Source organism: Rhinolophus sinicus, linkage group LG03 (genome assembly GCF_036562045.2).
Source record: "Rhinolophus sinicus isolate RSC01 linkage group LG03, ASM3656204v1, whole genome shotgun sequence".
NCBI classification, from domain to species: Eukaryota; Metazoa; Chordata; class Mammalia; order Chiroptera; family Rhinolophidae; genus Rhinolophus; species Rhinolophus sinicus.
The window spans coordinates 2231595-2246286 of record NC_133753.1 but is presented as its reverse complement, the minus strand read 5'-3'; the positions used below and the strand labels follow the sequence as shown (position 1 = coordinate 2246286).

The 14692-nt window shown below is 60.1% G+C and overlaps 1 protein-coding gene across 2 annotated transcripts; it reads left to right on the top strand.

Annotated features, from left to right (window-relative positions):
• The first annotated feature begins 521 nt into the window (after nt 1–521).
• TNFAIP2 (TNF alpha induced protein 2) lies at nt 522–13691 on the top strand. Of its 2 annotated transcripts, none has more exons than XM_019747310.2 (12): nt 522–635; nt 3433–3772; nt 4129–4762; nt 6829–6943; nt 7095–7217; nt 7395–7495; nt 8024–8122; nt 8640–8751; nt 9649–9771; nt 10001–10156; nt 10284–10405; nt 11927–13691. In XM_019747310.2, the coding sequence occupies exons 2-12, from the start codon at nt 3448–3450 to the stop codon at nt 12066–12068; spliced, it is 2052 nt and encodes a 683-aa protein (XP_019602869.2). In that variant the 5' UTR covers nt 522–635; nt 3433–3447; the 3' UTR covers nt 12069–13691. The 2 variants fall into 2 exon arrangements, with proteins under 2 accessions (XP_019602869.2, XP_019602870.2); XM_019747311.2 differs by lacking the exon at nt 522–635 and adding an exon at nt 677–807.
• Nucleotides 13692–14692: the final 1001 nt, after the last annotated feature.

Sequence of the window (14692 nt, the reverse complement as noted above, 5' to 3'; positions counted from 1 at the left end):
TTGTGCATAGGTGAGCACCGGTGCAGTCCCCTTTCCCTAAGGGAACCTCCTCCAGGAAGGCCCCCTCCCCATGCTTTGCGGCCACAGTGATACCCAGAGTAGGAACTCTCTCCCCAGAGGGGGCAATACTTGCTCCTTCCAAGTATTGCCGAGGGAGTTAAGGTGAGACCATCCTGGCACCCCACGAGGTGGGGAGAGGGCTCCCGGAGCTGGGGTGGATGCTGGCTCTGTGACGCGGAAATGGGTCCTGAGCCCGGGGCCCCTTCCAGCCAGCCAATCAGAAGACGCCGTCGGACAATGGATCAACTCCAGGCCCATCCTGGTTGGTCCTGGGTTCGGGTCCCTGCGCCCTCCATACCCGGGCAACGCTCAGCCAGTCGTACCACCCAGCACCCGCCGCCGCCCCCTCCCCCGCCCCCGCCGGCTGGTGGGAGGTAGTGACCCACCCCCACACTACCTTGTTGGACACCGTCAGCATCGCCTCGAGGGGGCGCGCACAACCCTCCACACTCGCCTAAGCCTCCCCCGCGGGTTTTCCGCTGTTGCAGCGAGCTGGGCAGGCCGGAGGGGCGGAGTCTGCGACTATTTCAGGCGGCGCCGGGTTCTTTCAGGACATATGCGGCCCGGCCGACACAGTAAGTGACTTCTGCCCATCGGGCGTCCGTCCCCACCGCTTCGCGCGTCTGCCCATCCGCCCGGTCTGCAGTTTCTGGCCCGATCCACCAAGAAAGCGGCGGGCACTGCGGAGGGGACCAAGTGGGCGGGGCGCTCCAAGGCTTCCAGACCTACTGTAGCCCGACTTCTAGGGTAACTGAGGCTCCTGCCCCAGCGGCGGCGCGTGAGGACACACAGGGCCCGGGTTTAGCGCTCCCAGCTCTGGGTCCTGGAGAAGGCAGGGAGGGAGGTGCTGTGGGGAAAGGCGCAGGGGTCTCCCTTCCATTTGCAGTAGAAAGGCTGAGGCCCACGGAAGGGAGAGAAGCTGGCTGTGTGACCGAGGCCGAGTCACTTCACGTGCTGTGCCTGGGCGTCCCCATCTGAGGGATGGGTATGCCCTCCCCATCCCGCCCATGGCACAGAGGCCATGGGAGGCTGTGGACCTCAGCCCTGACCGGGGAAGGAGGGTGAGGGTGTGTGTGTGCCTGAGGAGAAGCTGGGGGACCTGGGAAGACTGGAGGGGTGTCACTGTTCGGCCGCAGGCAATGGCCACACCATATGACTCTGAGCAGACCACTTATCTCTATGTGCCCAGACAAGAGCCCAAGCTTAATGGAATGCTTCTCCTGCCCTCCTCTGCTGTACTGGGCACCAAGATTGGCCTGACAGACACAGGGACACAGGACACACGCCCTTACAGAGGCCCGGCTAGTGGCAGCGCTTGGCTGTGTGGTTTTGCCTCATCCTCTTAGCAGCACTGTGAGGGCGACAAGGGCTGCAGGACCTTGAAGGGTGAGGAGGATTTTGTGTCCCAGAGGCGAGGAGGCAGCGATGCCATGCAGGGACCTGCAAGAGCAAAGTCTGGAGGTCATGTGGAGCCTAGCGTGTGTGGAGCTGGGGGCAGTGAGGCTGGGGGCAGCACTGCTGCTCAGGATGGCCCTGTCCCTCACTCCAGCAGGAGGGCAGAGGTGGGGCCTGGCCACACAGGGCAGGGTTTAGCAGCCCCAGCCAGCTTGTCACGCTAGCTCCTATGGGTGTGTGGTATGAAAATGGGGTGGGCTGGGAGGGGAAGCTGCGGCACTGTGTGGGCAGGTGGAAGGGCCCAGTGGCCTCACATCTAGGGAACTTGGTTTGGAGGCTCCCTAGAGCACCCCGTTTGGTTCTGTAGTGGAACTTCCAGTCCAAATGGCACAAGGGAAGCAACTGTAGGACTGTGTCCATGGCACCTGGTGAAGCTAGTAGGAATGGGGGGACCCAGGCTCCCTGGCCCCCAAGTGGCTATGGCCAAGCTTGGGTGTTTGGGATGAGCTGCTGGGGATATAGGACAAGGTAGGTGGGCTGATGGGGAGGCAGCAGGGCTCTGGAAAGTCTGACAGGTCTAATCTGAACCTCCACTCCTGCTGTATGCCCCAGCCAAGCTCCCCCACCCTTCAATTTGTTCTGGAAGGTTGATCATCCCATCTGCCTGGCAGGGCTGTTGCAGGGGTGAATCAAAGTCATCATATTACATGAGTCATGACTTGGTATATTTGCTCTTGGGTGGTAGAGCGGGCACTATGGTTGTGGGTCACCCCGGTTACCAGGGAGCCCCGGCCCTGTCTGTTTCCCATTCCTAGCCCTGCCCTGTTGGCTGCCTTGGAGTCAGTCACGTTCCCGTCCACTGACCCTGGCCTTGCCCTGACAATGGTCCAGGTGCCGGGAGGGTACTTCTGGGCACAGGGGGGTCCTTGCAGCTTGCAAGGCGGTAGGGGACACAGAAGCAGGGGAACCCAGAGCCAGGTGATGAGTTCCAAGCCCAAGTTGGTGGCCATAGGGGCATTTTAAGCCTCCCTGAGTCAGTTTTGTGAGATGAGGAAAATAACATTCCTCCCGGATGGGAGTGAGGAAGCGATGGGGTGGACACCCAGGAAGGGCACAATAAGTGGGAGCTTTTGTGATGATGATGTCACCCCGTTTGGGAGCAGCAGGCTGAGGCAGGAGCCAGGAAGCCTGGGTTCCCGGTCTGAGTTACTGTGTGACCACAGGCCGCCCAGGGCCTCACGGGTCCTTGTCTCCACTACGTGTGAAAGGCTCTCTGAAGTCCTTTCCCACCCACTGGAGTTTGAGATGGTTTCTGTAGACAGAGCCCCAAGGCCAGGATAGGGGGTCAGGCTCTGCTGGCCTCGTGGACCCAGCAGGAGCAGCCATGTTTCTGCTCACAGCATCCCTTTGGGACCCCACAGCCAGCCAAGACCAGAGAAGAACCAGGCAAGATGGAGGGTGAGGCCGGGGCTGGATCTGTGCCTCAGCTCAGCTTCTGTTGCTGTGTGACCTTTCTGGGCCTCTGTTCTTGCTCTGTGCATGGGACAGCAGCAGCCCATGCTCTGCCTGCCCCCACCCCCCAGGTTTTCCTGGGATCCAGGGTGTACTCATGCCCTGCAGTTCCCCTGCCCAAAGGGTGGGCTGTCAAGGAAGGATTTGCCAGAATGAAGTGAAGACCCCCTCCATCTGGGAGGCTGGGCATCCTCAGTTTCTCCTGTACTCAGGCAGTTCTGGGAGGTCCTGAGGAGGATTGGAAGAGGAGCTGTGGGTGCTGAGAAACGTGTCCAGGGAGGGAGCTGAGTTGGTGCCCATGTGGGCCAGGAGAAGGCCAGAGCCCTGGCAGTCATATGGGTGACAGCAGAGCAAACACGCTGAGTGCTGTCACTGTGACTGTGTGTTCGGGCCTGGGAGCCGGGAGCCAGGGCCTTGCGCTGTGATTGTTGACCCTTTCGTTGTCCTGTCCTTGCCAACCTGCAGGCCTGAGCTGGAGGGATGCTGAAGATGATGACCTGCTTCCAAGGCCTTCCAGGCCAGCAGCCTGTGCCAGGGACCCTTGACTTCCCCGGAAGCCCCCAGAAGTTGCCCTCCACGTCAGAGGTAGACTCAGAGGCCTCCATGTCGGAAGCCTCCTCTGAGGACCTGGTGCCACCACTGGGGAGGGATGAGGAGGAGACTGTGAAGAAGAAGAAACCAAAAGTCCTGGCCAACATGTTCAGCGTCTTCACCAAAGGGAGGAAGAAGAAGGGCCAGCCCAGCTCCTCAGAGCCAGAGGGCAAGACTGAGTCCCAGCCCAGGCCGGAGGACCGGTTGCCCACAGGTAGGATGGTGCCCCACGTAGGGAGGGGACCTGTCAGAGCCACCCAAGGCGCTGGGCAGGGCTGGGGCTCACCGAGTGGATGGCTTGCACACCCAGGACACAGAGAGGGCAGGAGCAATGGCTTTGGAGGTGTCTCCCCTCACAGTCTCCGCATGCACCCCCTACCTAATCTTGGAGGCAGGAGTAGGCAGACTGGGCTTCCATCCCGTCTGGGACACGACTGGCCTCTCTGGGCGCATCACTTGGCTTTTTCGGCTCTCAGCCTCCTGTCCTGTGGGCGCCATGGGAGATGAGCTGTCCCCACAGCCCCCCTTGCCCGTGGCCGGCCGCGCTGACGCGGTGTCCCATTCTCGCAGTGGAGGAGCTCAAGGCCGACCTGGAACGCGGGCAGCTGGAGGCGGCGCGGCCGCTGCTGGCGCTGGAGCGGGAGCTGCAGGCGGTGGCGGCTGCGGGCGGCGCAGCCGAGGAGGAGCTGGTGTGGCGCCAGAGCAAGGTGGAGGCGCTGTACGTGCTGCTGCGCGACCAGGTGCTGGGCCTGCTGCGCCGGCCGCTGGAGGCGCCGCCTGAGCGGCTGCGCCAGGCGCTGGCAGTGCTGGCCGAGCAGGAGCGCGAGGACCAGTGCGCGGTGACCGCGGTGCCCAGGCCCTCGGCGCTGGTGGCCACGCGCCCACGGCACTGGCTGCAGCTCTGGCGGCGCGACGTGGCGCAGGTGGCCGAGGAGCGCCTGGGCCGGCCTCCGGCCGCACACGCCGACGGCCAGTCGGAGGCCGAGCGCGTCTTCCTGCACATGGGCCGCACCATGAAGGAGGACCTGGAGGCTGTGGTGGAACGGCTGAAGCCGCTGTTCCCCGCCGAGTTCGGGGTGGTGGCCGCCTACGCCCAGAGCTACCACGAGCACTTCGCGGCCCAGCTGATGGCCATGGCGCAGTTCCAGCTGTGCGAGCGCGACACCTACATGCTGCTGGTCTGGGTGCAGAATCTCTACCCCAAGTGAGCAGGCAGCAGGGGGCAGGGAGAGGCCGGGGCTGAGGGGGGGTGTCATTCTGCGCATGCAGCGGGTTCAGCCAGCTCAGTGCAGGCAGAGTCCTGCGCTGGGTCTGCTTTGCACTTGGTATCCTTCATTTCCTGGGCCTCAGCCACATTCAGCGGTTGGGGAAACTGAGGTGTGCATAGTGGCAGGCACTTCATTAATAATGAACTGGGCAGGGGATGAGGCCGGCAATGACAATCCAGAGCAGGAAGGGGTCGAGGAGGAACTGTGGGAGCCCAGAGCAGGGGACCTCACCTGGCCTGAGTCAGTGAAGGAAGCCAGCCCGGAGGAGGATTCCCTCTGGTGTAGGTGCCCACGCTCCAGCTCAGGGCAGCTCCCAGTCTAATAGCAGTAAGGGAGTCAAGCAGGGCGGGGAGAGGGCAGGACAGGAAGAAGGCAGTGGGAGGATGGTGTTCCGGCAAAGGGAGTCACTGTCCAGGGCCTGAGGCTGAGCCATGAGGCATTCTGGGAGCTGTGCAGAGCTTGTCAATGTTTGGATTTATGGGTAGGCTATGCGGGCCCTCCCAGGCAGCACAGGCAGCGGGGGTGGGGTAGGGCCACGTAGCCCCTTGGAAAGATCCCTGTTGTACAGGGTCACCCAGTAAACCCGCAGCTGAGCTGGGTTCTGGCCACCAAGACCTGGAGCTCCTCAGGTGGGGGCTGGCTATGCCAGCAGAAGGCACCTGGTACTGGTGGGTACAGCCTCAGGTGTCCCCTGATTTACCCACACTCTGTGGGTTGCTGAGCATGCCCATCATTTGCACAAGCTGGGTGGGCAGAGGCTGCAGTGTAGAAATGCTTTCAGTACAGAAGGCCAGGGGTTCCTTCCTATAAGAGCTGACTCCAGCCCCAAGTATAAAGCCTGCAGGAAGCCTGAGGCTGTAGACAGTGTGAGCAGTGTCTGACGGTCTCAGGCATACATCTGGGGAGCCAGTGGGCTCAGTTGGTGCTGGTGGGTCAGCCTCCAGCAGGGGACCGGAGGAGGGCTCTGGGGGGTAGCGGGTGAGGAGTCAGCAGGGCATCAGGAAATTGGCACAGGGCAGGGGCTTTGGGAGAGACAGGCCAACGCTGAGCCAGTTCCTTCTTGCTTGTCCTGACTCACCAGGAAATGCCGGATACTCACACCTCTGCCACTTAGCCTTCCTGCCCCGGTGAGGTGGGGGCTTTTAGCCTGTGGCCCACTGGGGGCAGCACAGCAAGAAAGTGGGACCAGCTGGGCATGGAGCCTTGGAGAAGGGGGGTCCAAGTTCAGGGAACAAAGGGACACTGTGCTCAGGCTGGGAAAGGCGCAGAGAGGGCCACTCTTGAGCCTCCAGGCAGACAAAGGCCCCTGAGGAAGCGCCAGGGCTGGGCCATCCCTGGGAGCTCCAGGACCCTGCAGAGGCATCAAAAGAGTGGCTGGAGATGCCTCCAAGTGCAGTCAGGGAGGTGGCCATTCCTGCTTGGACAGGCCCACCTTCTGTGGGCTGCAGGGCCGGCCTGGCGGGGCTGGAATTGCAGTGGGAGGTCAGGGTGGGAAGGAGGCGGAGAGCGGGCTGGCTGGTCTCAGGCTGCTGCCATAGTGAGGGAGGTGGAGTTCATCTGTATGAGAGGGGAGAGGTTAGAGCTGGGAGATCAGATTTGAAGTAGATGAGCAGGTTCTGCCTGCTGGGTAGAGGGATTATTGGGGGCAAGGGCAGAAGCAGGGAGGCCTGGGAGGAGACGCCTAAAATGAGCCAGGCCAGAGATGGGGTGGCTGGGCATCAGGCCTGGGTGATCAGTGCAGGGAGGGGAGAGGTTATTTTGGAGCTGCTGTGGATGGAGGAATAAGTATAAGAGGAAGCAAGATGGTTCCAAGGATTTTGAACTGAACCAAACTGAGCAGATGGAGGACACATCATCTGAGATAAAGAAATGGATGGGTGAGGATGGGAGGAGACAAGTGAGTTCAGAGCCCACAGAGACTCGGCTTGAGGAGGTGTGCTCTTGCTTAAGGGGTGGCGTTGGGTGGCACCATTTTCTTCATGCCTGCCCCCTTTGCCCACAGTGACATCATCAACAGTCCCAAGCTGGCGGGTGAGCTGAAGGAGGTCAGCCTGGGGAGCCTCCTGCCCCCCAACCAGATCCGGATGATGGAGGCCACCTTCCTGTCCAACGAGGTGGTGAGTTCGCACCAGAGCTGGGGCAAGGGAGGGGCAGGAATGCAGCAGAGGGGAGGCTCGGGGACAGACTGGACTGGACGTGGACAAGGAGCTTGACAGAGCAGGGGAATGGGCTCCGTGCTGCCCTGACATGCCCGTCCTCCCCTCCCAGACCAGTGTGAAGGAGCTGATGGCCCGCGCCCTGGAACTGGAGTCACAGCGCTGGGCCCAGGATGTGGCCCCCCAGAGGCTGGATGGCCACTATCACAGCGAGCTGGCTATTGACATCATCCAGGTAGCATAGCCCCCCCCCCTTGTGCACATGGACAGCTGGACGTGAGCCAGGCATGCGTGCTGCCCATCCCTGTGTATGCACGCATGCCCGGCCCTGAGCCCCCAGCCCTGAGCCCCCAGCCCTGCCCCCGCCCCAGTCCTGGTGGGCCCCTGCTCAGCGCACCCTCCACCTCTGCAGATCATCTCCCAGGGCCAGGCCAAGGCTGAGAGCATCACCCTGGACCTGGGCGTGCACATAAAGCACATGCTGCTGACTGAGCTGGCTGCATTCCTCAGGAGGTGGGTGTGTGTGCTTGCATGCACTGAGGGGACCCTGCAGCCACCTTCCTTGTGCCCCAGGTGGGGATCCAAGGCAGATCAGCGCCCCGTCCCGGCCCGAGGGTGTCTGTCCCAACTGGGCACTGAGAGCCTCCACCCTACTCAGCAAAGCTCCCAGCAGAGCACCCCCAGCTGTGCTAAGAGGATGTCCCATGAGGGATGGAGAACATGGCTTCCCCTTCAGGTGATGCCCCCAGTTCCCACCCCCATAATTCTCTTGGCTGCCTCCCTCCCCAGCTCTGAGAGCCCCTCCATCCTCCCACAACCCTCTCCAGTCTTCCAGCTATGGCGGAGGTCTGGGGGAAGGAGGGGCCAGCAGAGCCAGGCTGGCACCCCTTTCAGGAGCTCTGCAGGGCCCTGCCCCACTAGCCTCAACATGGTTAGCAGCTAGTGGCCCACCCTGGGCTGTGGGGGACCATTAGTCGGAAAAGCTCTGTAAACCCCAATGTTTTGTGCTGGTCCTGCAAGTGCCCCTTCCGATTTCCCCAGCTACCATCGCACTTTTGATGAATTTCTGGAGCGGTGCAGACAGCTGAGAAATTACAGGGCCAATGTCATCGCCAACATCAACAACTGCCTGTCCTTCCGGTGAGGGTGCTGGGAGGGGCTTGTGGGAGCAGGAAGCACTGGGCCTGCCTGCCTGTTGGAGGGGGTGGCTGGGAGGGGAGGGAGTCGAGGCGCTGCTCAAGCTCAGATGTGGGATTAAAATGAGCAGGCATTTGGGGAAAGGAGCAGGGCCTGTGGCACCAGGAAACGTTTGTTAAATGCTGGTGGGTCAAGCACTCATGCAGATGATTTCCTCGTTATGTTATCCTTAGAATGGCCCTCTGAAGGAGGCGCAGTGATTACGTGCATTAAGCAGACAAACACAGAGTGGAGAGGCTGTGCCGTTAGCGGGGGATGTGGTGTGGGTGTGTGCTAGGAGTGAGCGGCTGGGCCTGCCGGGGTCCGATGGGACGGACTTGCCCCACACAGAGTGAGGAGCCACTGAGTTCTAGAGTGAAGAGGTGGTTTTGGAAGATTCGCCTCGGGCTCACTGGCTCCCTGGGTATGGCTGTGGGCTGCACAGGGCCCGAGTGACCTCCCTGCCTCCATGTCCTTCCAGGATATCCATGGAGCAGAAGTGGCAGGCCCCACAGGACCTCCTGGGCCCCCTGAGTGAGCTCAAGAGTCATGGCTTTGACACCCTGCTCCAGAACCTGTTCAGGGACCTGAAGGTAGCTGGAGCTCCTTCCCAGGGGCACGTGCTGAGCCTAGTGCTGGGTGGGGGGAGACCTGAGGGGAGGCTGGGAGGGGCTGGAGGTACGGAGCAATGGCAGAGCAGACTGGCATGTCAGCGGCACGGTGTGGGCTGGCTATAGAGAGGCTGGTGCTGCCCAGGTCAGGGGGCCATGGAGGCCTCTTGACCTTGACCCCACCACTTGAGCCTGGGGTGTGCCTTCAGAGGGGCTGCCCAGGGCCAGAGGCTGCAGAAGAGCTTCAGTGTCCTTTCGGCATTTAGACTCAGCACATTCCCCAAGCTTGCACACACTTTGCCTGCCCCACCCTGCCTGTCCACTTGCCCACCTCCCAGCTATGCTGCTCAGAGCCCTTGGCAGCCCCCACCACGTCTGCTGTGGGCCAAGAAACCCCTTAGGTACGTGAGGCAGGGGGCCCTGGAAAGTCACAGGAGGGGTTTCCTGCATGCCCTCCATGGGGGCCCGCCTTGTCCCCAGGGCCCAGGGTGGGAGGCTATGGGTGTCCTGTTGTGATGCAGGCCAGGGCAGTGACCCTGGATGACTTGGCAGCAGTCAAGCAGAAGGTCTTGTTTATGCAGGAATTTATTGAAGAGGGGGCAGTGGAAAAGGCCTCAGGACAGGCATGCTGCTGGCTGTCTGGGCTCTGGAGGAGCCACAGCTGGCCGACCTTGGAGACGGGTACACAGACCCCGCTTCCACTTCCTGTCTCTGAACAGCCACTTGAGTTCTACCCAGATCCCCTGGGAGTCCTTGAGTTCCCCTCGCCCCTGGGCTGCGCCACATGTGTCAGTGTGCGTGTCCACATGTGCGTGTCTGCAGCTGGCAGTCATTCCCCTGCAGGACATGACCAGACATCCTGCCTCTCTCCTGTCACAGCCGCTGTTCAAGAAGTTCACACAGACCCGCTGGGCGGCCCCTGAGCAAACCCTGGAGGAAATCATCACCACTGTGGGCATAAGGCTGCCCGAGTTCTCGGAACTGTACGACTGTTTCCGGGAGGTGAGCAGGTGCTGGGCTGGGGGCTGGGCCTGACATGCACGCTAACCCAGGTGTGTGCGCACCCCACCCCCACCCCACAACGAACACATGCACACGTGCACATGGATGTATGCACGCCTTTGCTCTGGCATCTGCCCCTCCCTGGACTCCTGGCTTCGAGGCTTTGAGGGCGGTAGTGAGCTCCCTATGAGCAGCTGGCTCACACGACCCTGCCCGCTGGCCCTTGCAGGAGCTCATGGAGCTGGTTCACCTGCACCTGGTGAAGGAGTACATTGTCCGGCTCAGCAAGCGGCGCCTGGTCCTCAAGACGGCAGAGCAGCAGCAGCAACTGGCGGGGCACATCTTGGCCAATGCCAACCTCATCCAGCTCTTCTGCACTCAGAACGTGAGCTCCGGCCAGCCCTGCCCCTCTGCGCCCCTCCAAACCCCATCAGTTCTGACCTGCACCTCTCTGGCCCCCGGTGCCTTTCTGGAGAAGGGCCAACCTCCCTCTAATCAGGCCTGTCTTGCAGGGCTCCCCAGGGACCTGGCTGCATCAAGCCCTCCCCAAGCTCGCCGAGATCATTCGCCTGCAAGACCCCAGTGCCATCAAGATCGAGGTGGCCACTTATGCCACCTGCTACCCCGACTTCAGGTGAGAACAGGGCACCACAGAACCTGGGAAGTCAGCAGGCCCTGCCAACCCCCACGGTGGTCGGAGCCTTGAGGGGCTGCAGTCAGCCCCTTCGGGGTGAGAGAAGCTCGGTTACTGGCCATGGCGATGCAGTCCTGGCAGCTAACCTTTGCTGAGTGCTGACTGTGTGCCCAGCACCATGTGAGGGTCTCACACGGCTCATTCATTTGATCCCTGCTACGACTCTGCGAGGCTGACGCTTTTCATCCCCGTTTTATAGATGAGGCCTGGAGAGCTTAAGGAAAGTGTCCAAGGTGACACAGCTAGTTAGTGGTGGAGCTAAGATGACAGAGGTCTGGCTCCACAGCCCACACTCTGAGCTGTTACGAGACTGCCCCTCGGAGGGGAAACAGACCAGAGAGACCAGGGAGTTGCTAGAGGTCGTGGCGAGTCAATAGTACAGCTGGGGTCCTTCACTTGACCCCAGGCCCCTCTGGGGCTTGGACCACTATGCCCTGGGGGCCTGTTCTGGAGTGGAGGCTTAGCCCCTAGCTGCCTGAGGATTTGGTGAGGCAGGACAATGGTTTCTCTGGGCTGAGTCCTTGGACAGGGCAGGGAAACTTTGAATGGGACTTGAGTTGGATTGACAGCTTGGTCTAGCCCCTCGCTGATCCACTGCTCCCATCACCTACCCACCCACTTACCTACACACTCACCCATTTATCCACCCACACATACAAGCAACCATCTCCCCATCTACTCATCTAACCATAACTATCCAGCTAACTACTCACTCACCCATCCACCTGTCTACCTACCTACCCACTCATTCATCTACCCATCCATCCATCCACCCACTTATCCATCCATCCATTCATGCATCCATCAATCCATAATCCACCACCCATCCATGTATCCATCTGTCCACCCACCCACTCAACCATCCATCCATCTATCCATCATGCATCCATCATCATCCACCCCCACCCATCCATCTATCCATCTATCCACCCACTTATCCACCCACGCATCCCACCAGCAATTACTGAGTGATCTGCGAGGTGCCAGGCTCTGTTCTAGGCACCAGGATGCAATGAAGTACAAGAGAGACCAGCTCTCAGTTCTACCTAATGGAGCTTATAGTCTATTGAGGGTTAACAACACTGAGGTAATCAGGAAAAGAATACAATTCCAAGTTGTAAAGATTATTTAACCAACAGGAGGTGCTGACTGTAAAGATGGGAAAGCTTCCTGGGGAAGGTGACATTTTAGCTGAGACCTAACGCATGAGAGGAGCTGGCCATCTCGAGAGTGTGGGGAAGAGCGTTCCAGGAGGAACAGCCAGTGCAAAGGCCTGAGGTGGTCAGGAGCTTGGTGCGCTCTAGGGACGGATGGACAGGTGGCCAGTGTTGCTGGAGCACCGTGCTAGAAGGAGAGCGAGACCCTGTGGGTTGTGGCTCAGGCCATGCATCTGGGATCTGGGAGTGGTGTGAGCGGGGTGTTGGTGATGGAGCTGCACTGACGGGATGCTTTCCTTGCCAGCAAAGGCCACCTGAGCGCCATCTTGGCCATCAAGGGGAACCTGTCAAACAGTGAGGTCAAGAGCATCCGGAGCATCCTGGACGTTAACACCGGGGTGCACACGCCTGTCAAGTCCCTATTTTCACTTATAAAGGTCGGTTAGCTTTTCCTGCGCCTGACCTGCTTGTGAATACCCAGCAAGCATTGGACACACCCCGCTTGGGGGCAATTCAGACCAGCGCCGGCTTCATGGCCCCTCACAGGCTTCCTGCCTGCTCCTGCCTCTGCCCAGCCCTGGCCAAAGTGCAGGCCCCTGGGCAGGTGGAATTGGGCAGGCCCCAGTTTGTTACCCAGTTTGTCTGCTGGGGAGGGAGCACCCATAGTGAGGAGCCAGGGACTACACCTGAGAAATGACAGTTGACCATGCGTGCACTAAAGGAGGCGAGTGGCTAGGGGTCAGAGATCCCGGGTCATGTCCTGTCCGTGGGGCCCTTCCCAGTCTGCTTCCTCATGGCCAGGTCTGCGTGGCTTCCCAGCTGCCTAGGGACGCGGGCTGAGCCTCACCTACCCTGCCTCCTTTGGCCCAGGGCAGCAATGAGCGGGGCTCAGCAAATCTGGAATTAAAGGCAATACTAGAGGAGAAAGAAGGGAAAGATGAGCTCTTATCTGGGGCCTGGAAAGGGCCATGTGGGGTCACAAGGCAAGCTGGGGGTAGAGCCAGCATCACAGCCACCCCTCCAGATTGCCCCATGAGCCCTGCAACTCAGACCCTGACCCCTCTCGGATTCCCCATGGGCACCCTCTGAGGATGGGCCCAGGGGGGGACCTTGTGTAGGCCAGGCCTAGTGGGGCCTCCATGGGTCCTGCAGCTGGAAGTTGGGCTGAGGTCTGGGCAGGGCATGCTTGACCTTTGACCCCTTGGCTCTATTAGTTTCCTACTGTTGCTGTAACAAATTTCCACAAACTTAGCTTAAAATAAGACTTATCTTTCCGTTCTGAAGATCAGAGATCTGACATAGGGGGCCAAAATCAAGGTGTCAGCAGGCTGAATTCCTTCCAGAGGCTCCAGGGGAGAATTCCCTGGCCTTTCCCAGTTTTTAGAGGCCACCCCTCCGTATTCTGTGACTCATGGCCGCCTTCCATTTCAAAGGCAGCCATGGAGGGTGGAATCCTTTTCCCATCACAGCACTTCTGCCTGCCTCCCTCTTCCACTTGTAAGGACCTTTGTGATTACCTCGGGCCCACCCAGATAAGCCAGGACCCTCTCCTTATAGTAAGATCAGCTGAGCAGCAACCTTAATTTCACCTGCAAACTTAATCCCCCTTCTCCATGGAACCTAACATAGTCACAGGTTCCAGGGATTAGGGCCTGGGCATTTTGGGGAGGCCATGACTTTGCCCACCATGGTCTCCATCCATCCCTGCTCTGTATGGTGCCCTGTCCTACCCCAGGAAGACGTGGGCTCAATTACTCTTGTAGGCCTCTGCCTACCCTGAAGGCCCTCTTTGCACAAGGTGGGGTGGTCAGATTTAGGCATGACACCTCGTTCGTGCCTCTGAGGGTGCCACCAGATTCAGGGCCAGTTTTCTTGGGTTTGTCCCCCCTTTCCAGGTACTTGGCCAGGAACTGGCCCATGTAAATGATGCACAAAAGCCTTTGTCCATTTGTAGGAGTTAGCGTGTTGGATGTTATTAATATTATTTTTGATAGTACTGCTTTTGTATGTGTGTACTCAGGACAGGATCTGGGTTTTTATAACGTGATATAAAGCTGATTTCAGAAGTGGCTGTGCAGTGATTTCTTTGGGGAATAGGGGTGGGCTTCAGTGGTTTTCTCAGGCTCTTGGGGTCTGGGCAGACCTGTCCTGGCTCTGTGTCAAATCCCCAGAGAGTCCAGCCCCACAGCACCACCTGCCCCCTTCTTACCTCTGAGCATGAGCTGTGTAAGGACCTGCCTGTGGGGCAGTGCCAGTCCTTTCACCCTGTTTGCTCACCAGTAAATAGAGCATCGTGAACCTGTTGGACCTCCCCACAGCGCTTTACTGCAGATGACCTGGGGGGGCGGGGGGGGCTGGGACGACTGCAAACAATCATTTCAACTCCATGCATAGGGCCCAGTGGGAACTTACTCTTAGATTTCTGGAATTGACCTTGAACGCTGCAGCTGTGAACTGGAGAAGCCACAAGGTCTGTACAGAGATGGCCCCAGCTCACCAGGGAGGGGCTCTCCTTAGCACCACCATCCTGACCTAGGATTTGGGGAAGGGCAGAGTCCCTGGGGAGGGAAAAGGGTACCATGACCAATCCAGTCCACAGACCCCAGGGGGGTGGGGTGGGCAAAGGAGTCTGGGGTCCTGCAGGGAAAGGCCTGGAAGTCTGCCAGGGACAGAGGGGGCTGGAGGGGTGAGGGGAGGCTCTTTCTGGTGAGCTCCATCCGTGGGGCCAATGGGGATGGAATGGAACCCATGGTGCAGTGGGGAGCAAGGAGGGAGGGGGACCCTTCTCAGGGGTGCCCCGATGTTGGGCTGGACTCCTGTCCACGCGGCCCCTGTGCCGGGTCCTGGGCCGTTGGAGCCTGCAGGCGCGGGGGCCCCTGCACTCGATTTCCGGCCTGCTTGTCCCTGCCCAGTTCGAGTCGGGGGCGGGAAGGGAGGCACAATACCCAGCCCGGTCCCCATGGTACCGCCTAGGGCGCAGGCAGGCAGTCGGGAGCCGGGGGTCAGGGGGAAGTTTTAAATCAATAGGGGCGGACAGTAATGGACCTGAGGGGCCGGATTTAGGCCGGAA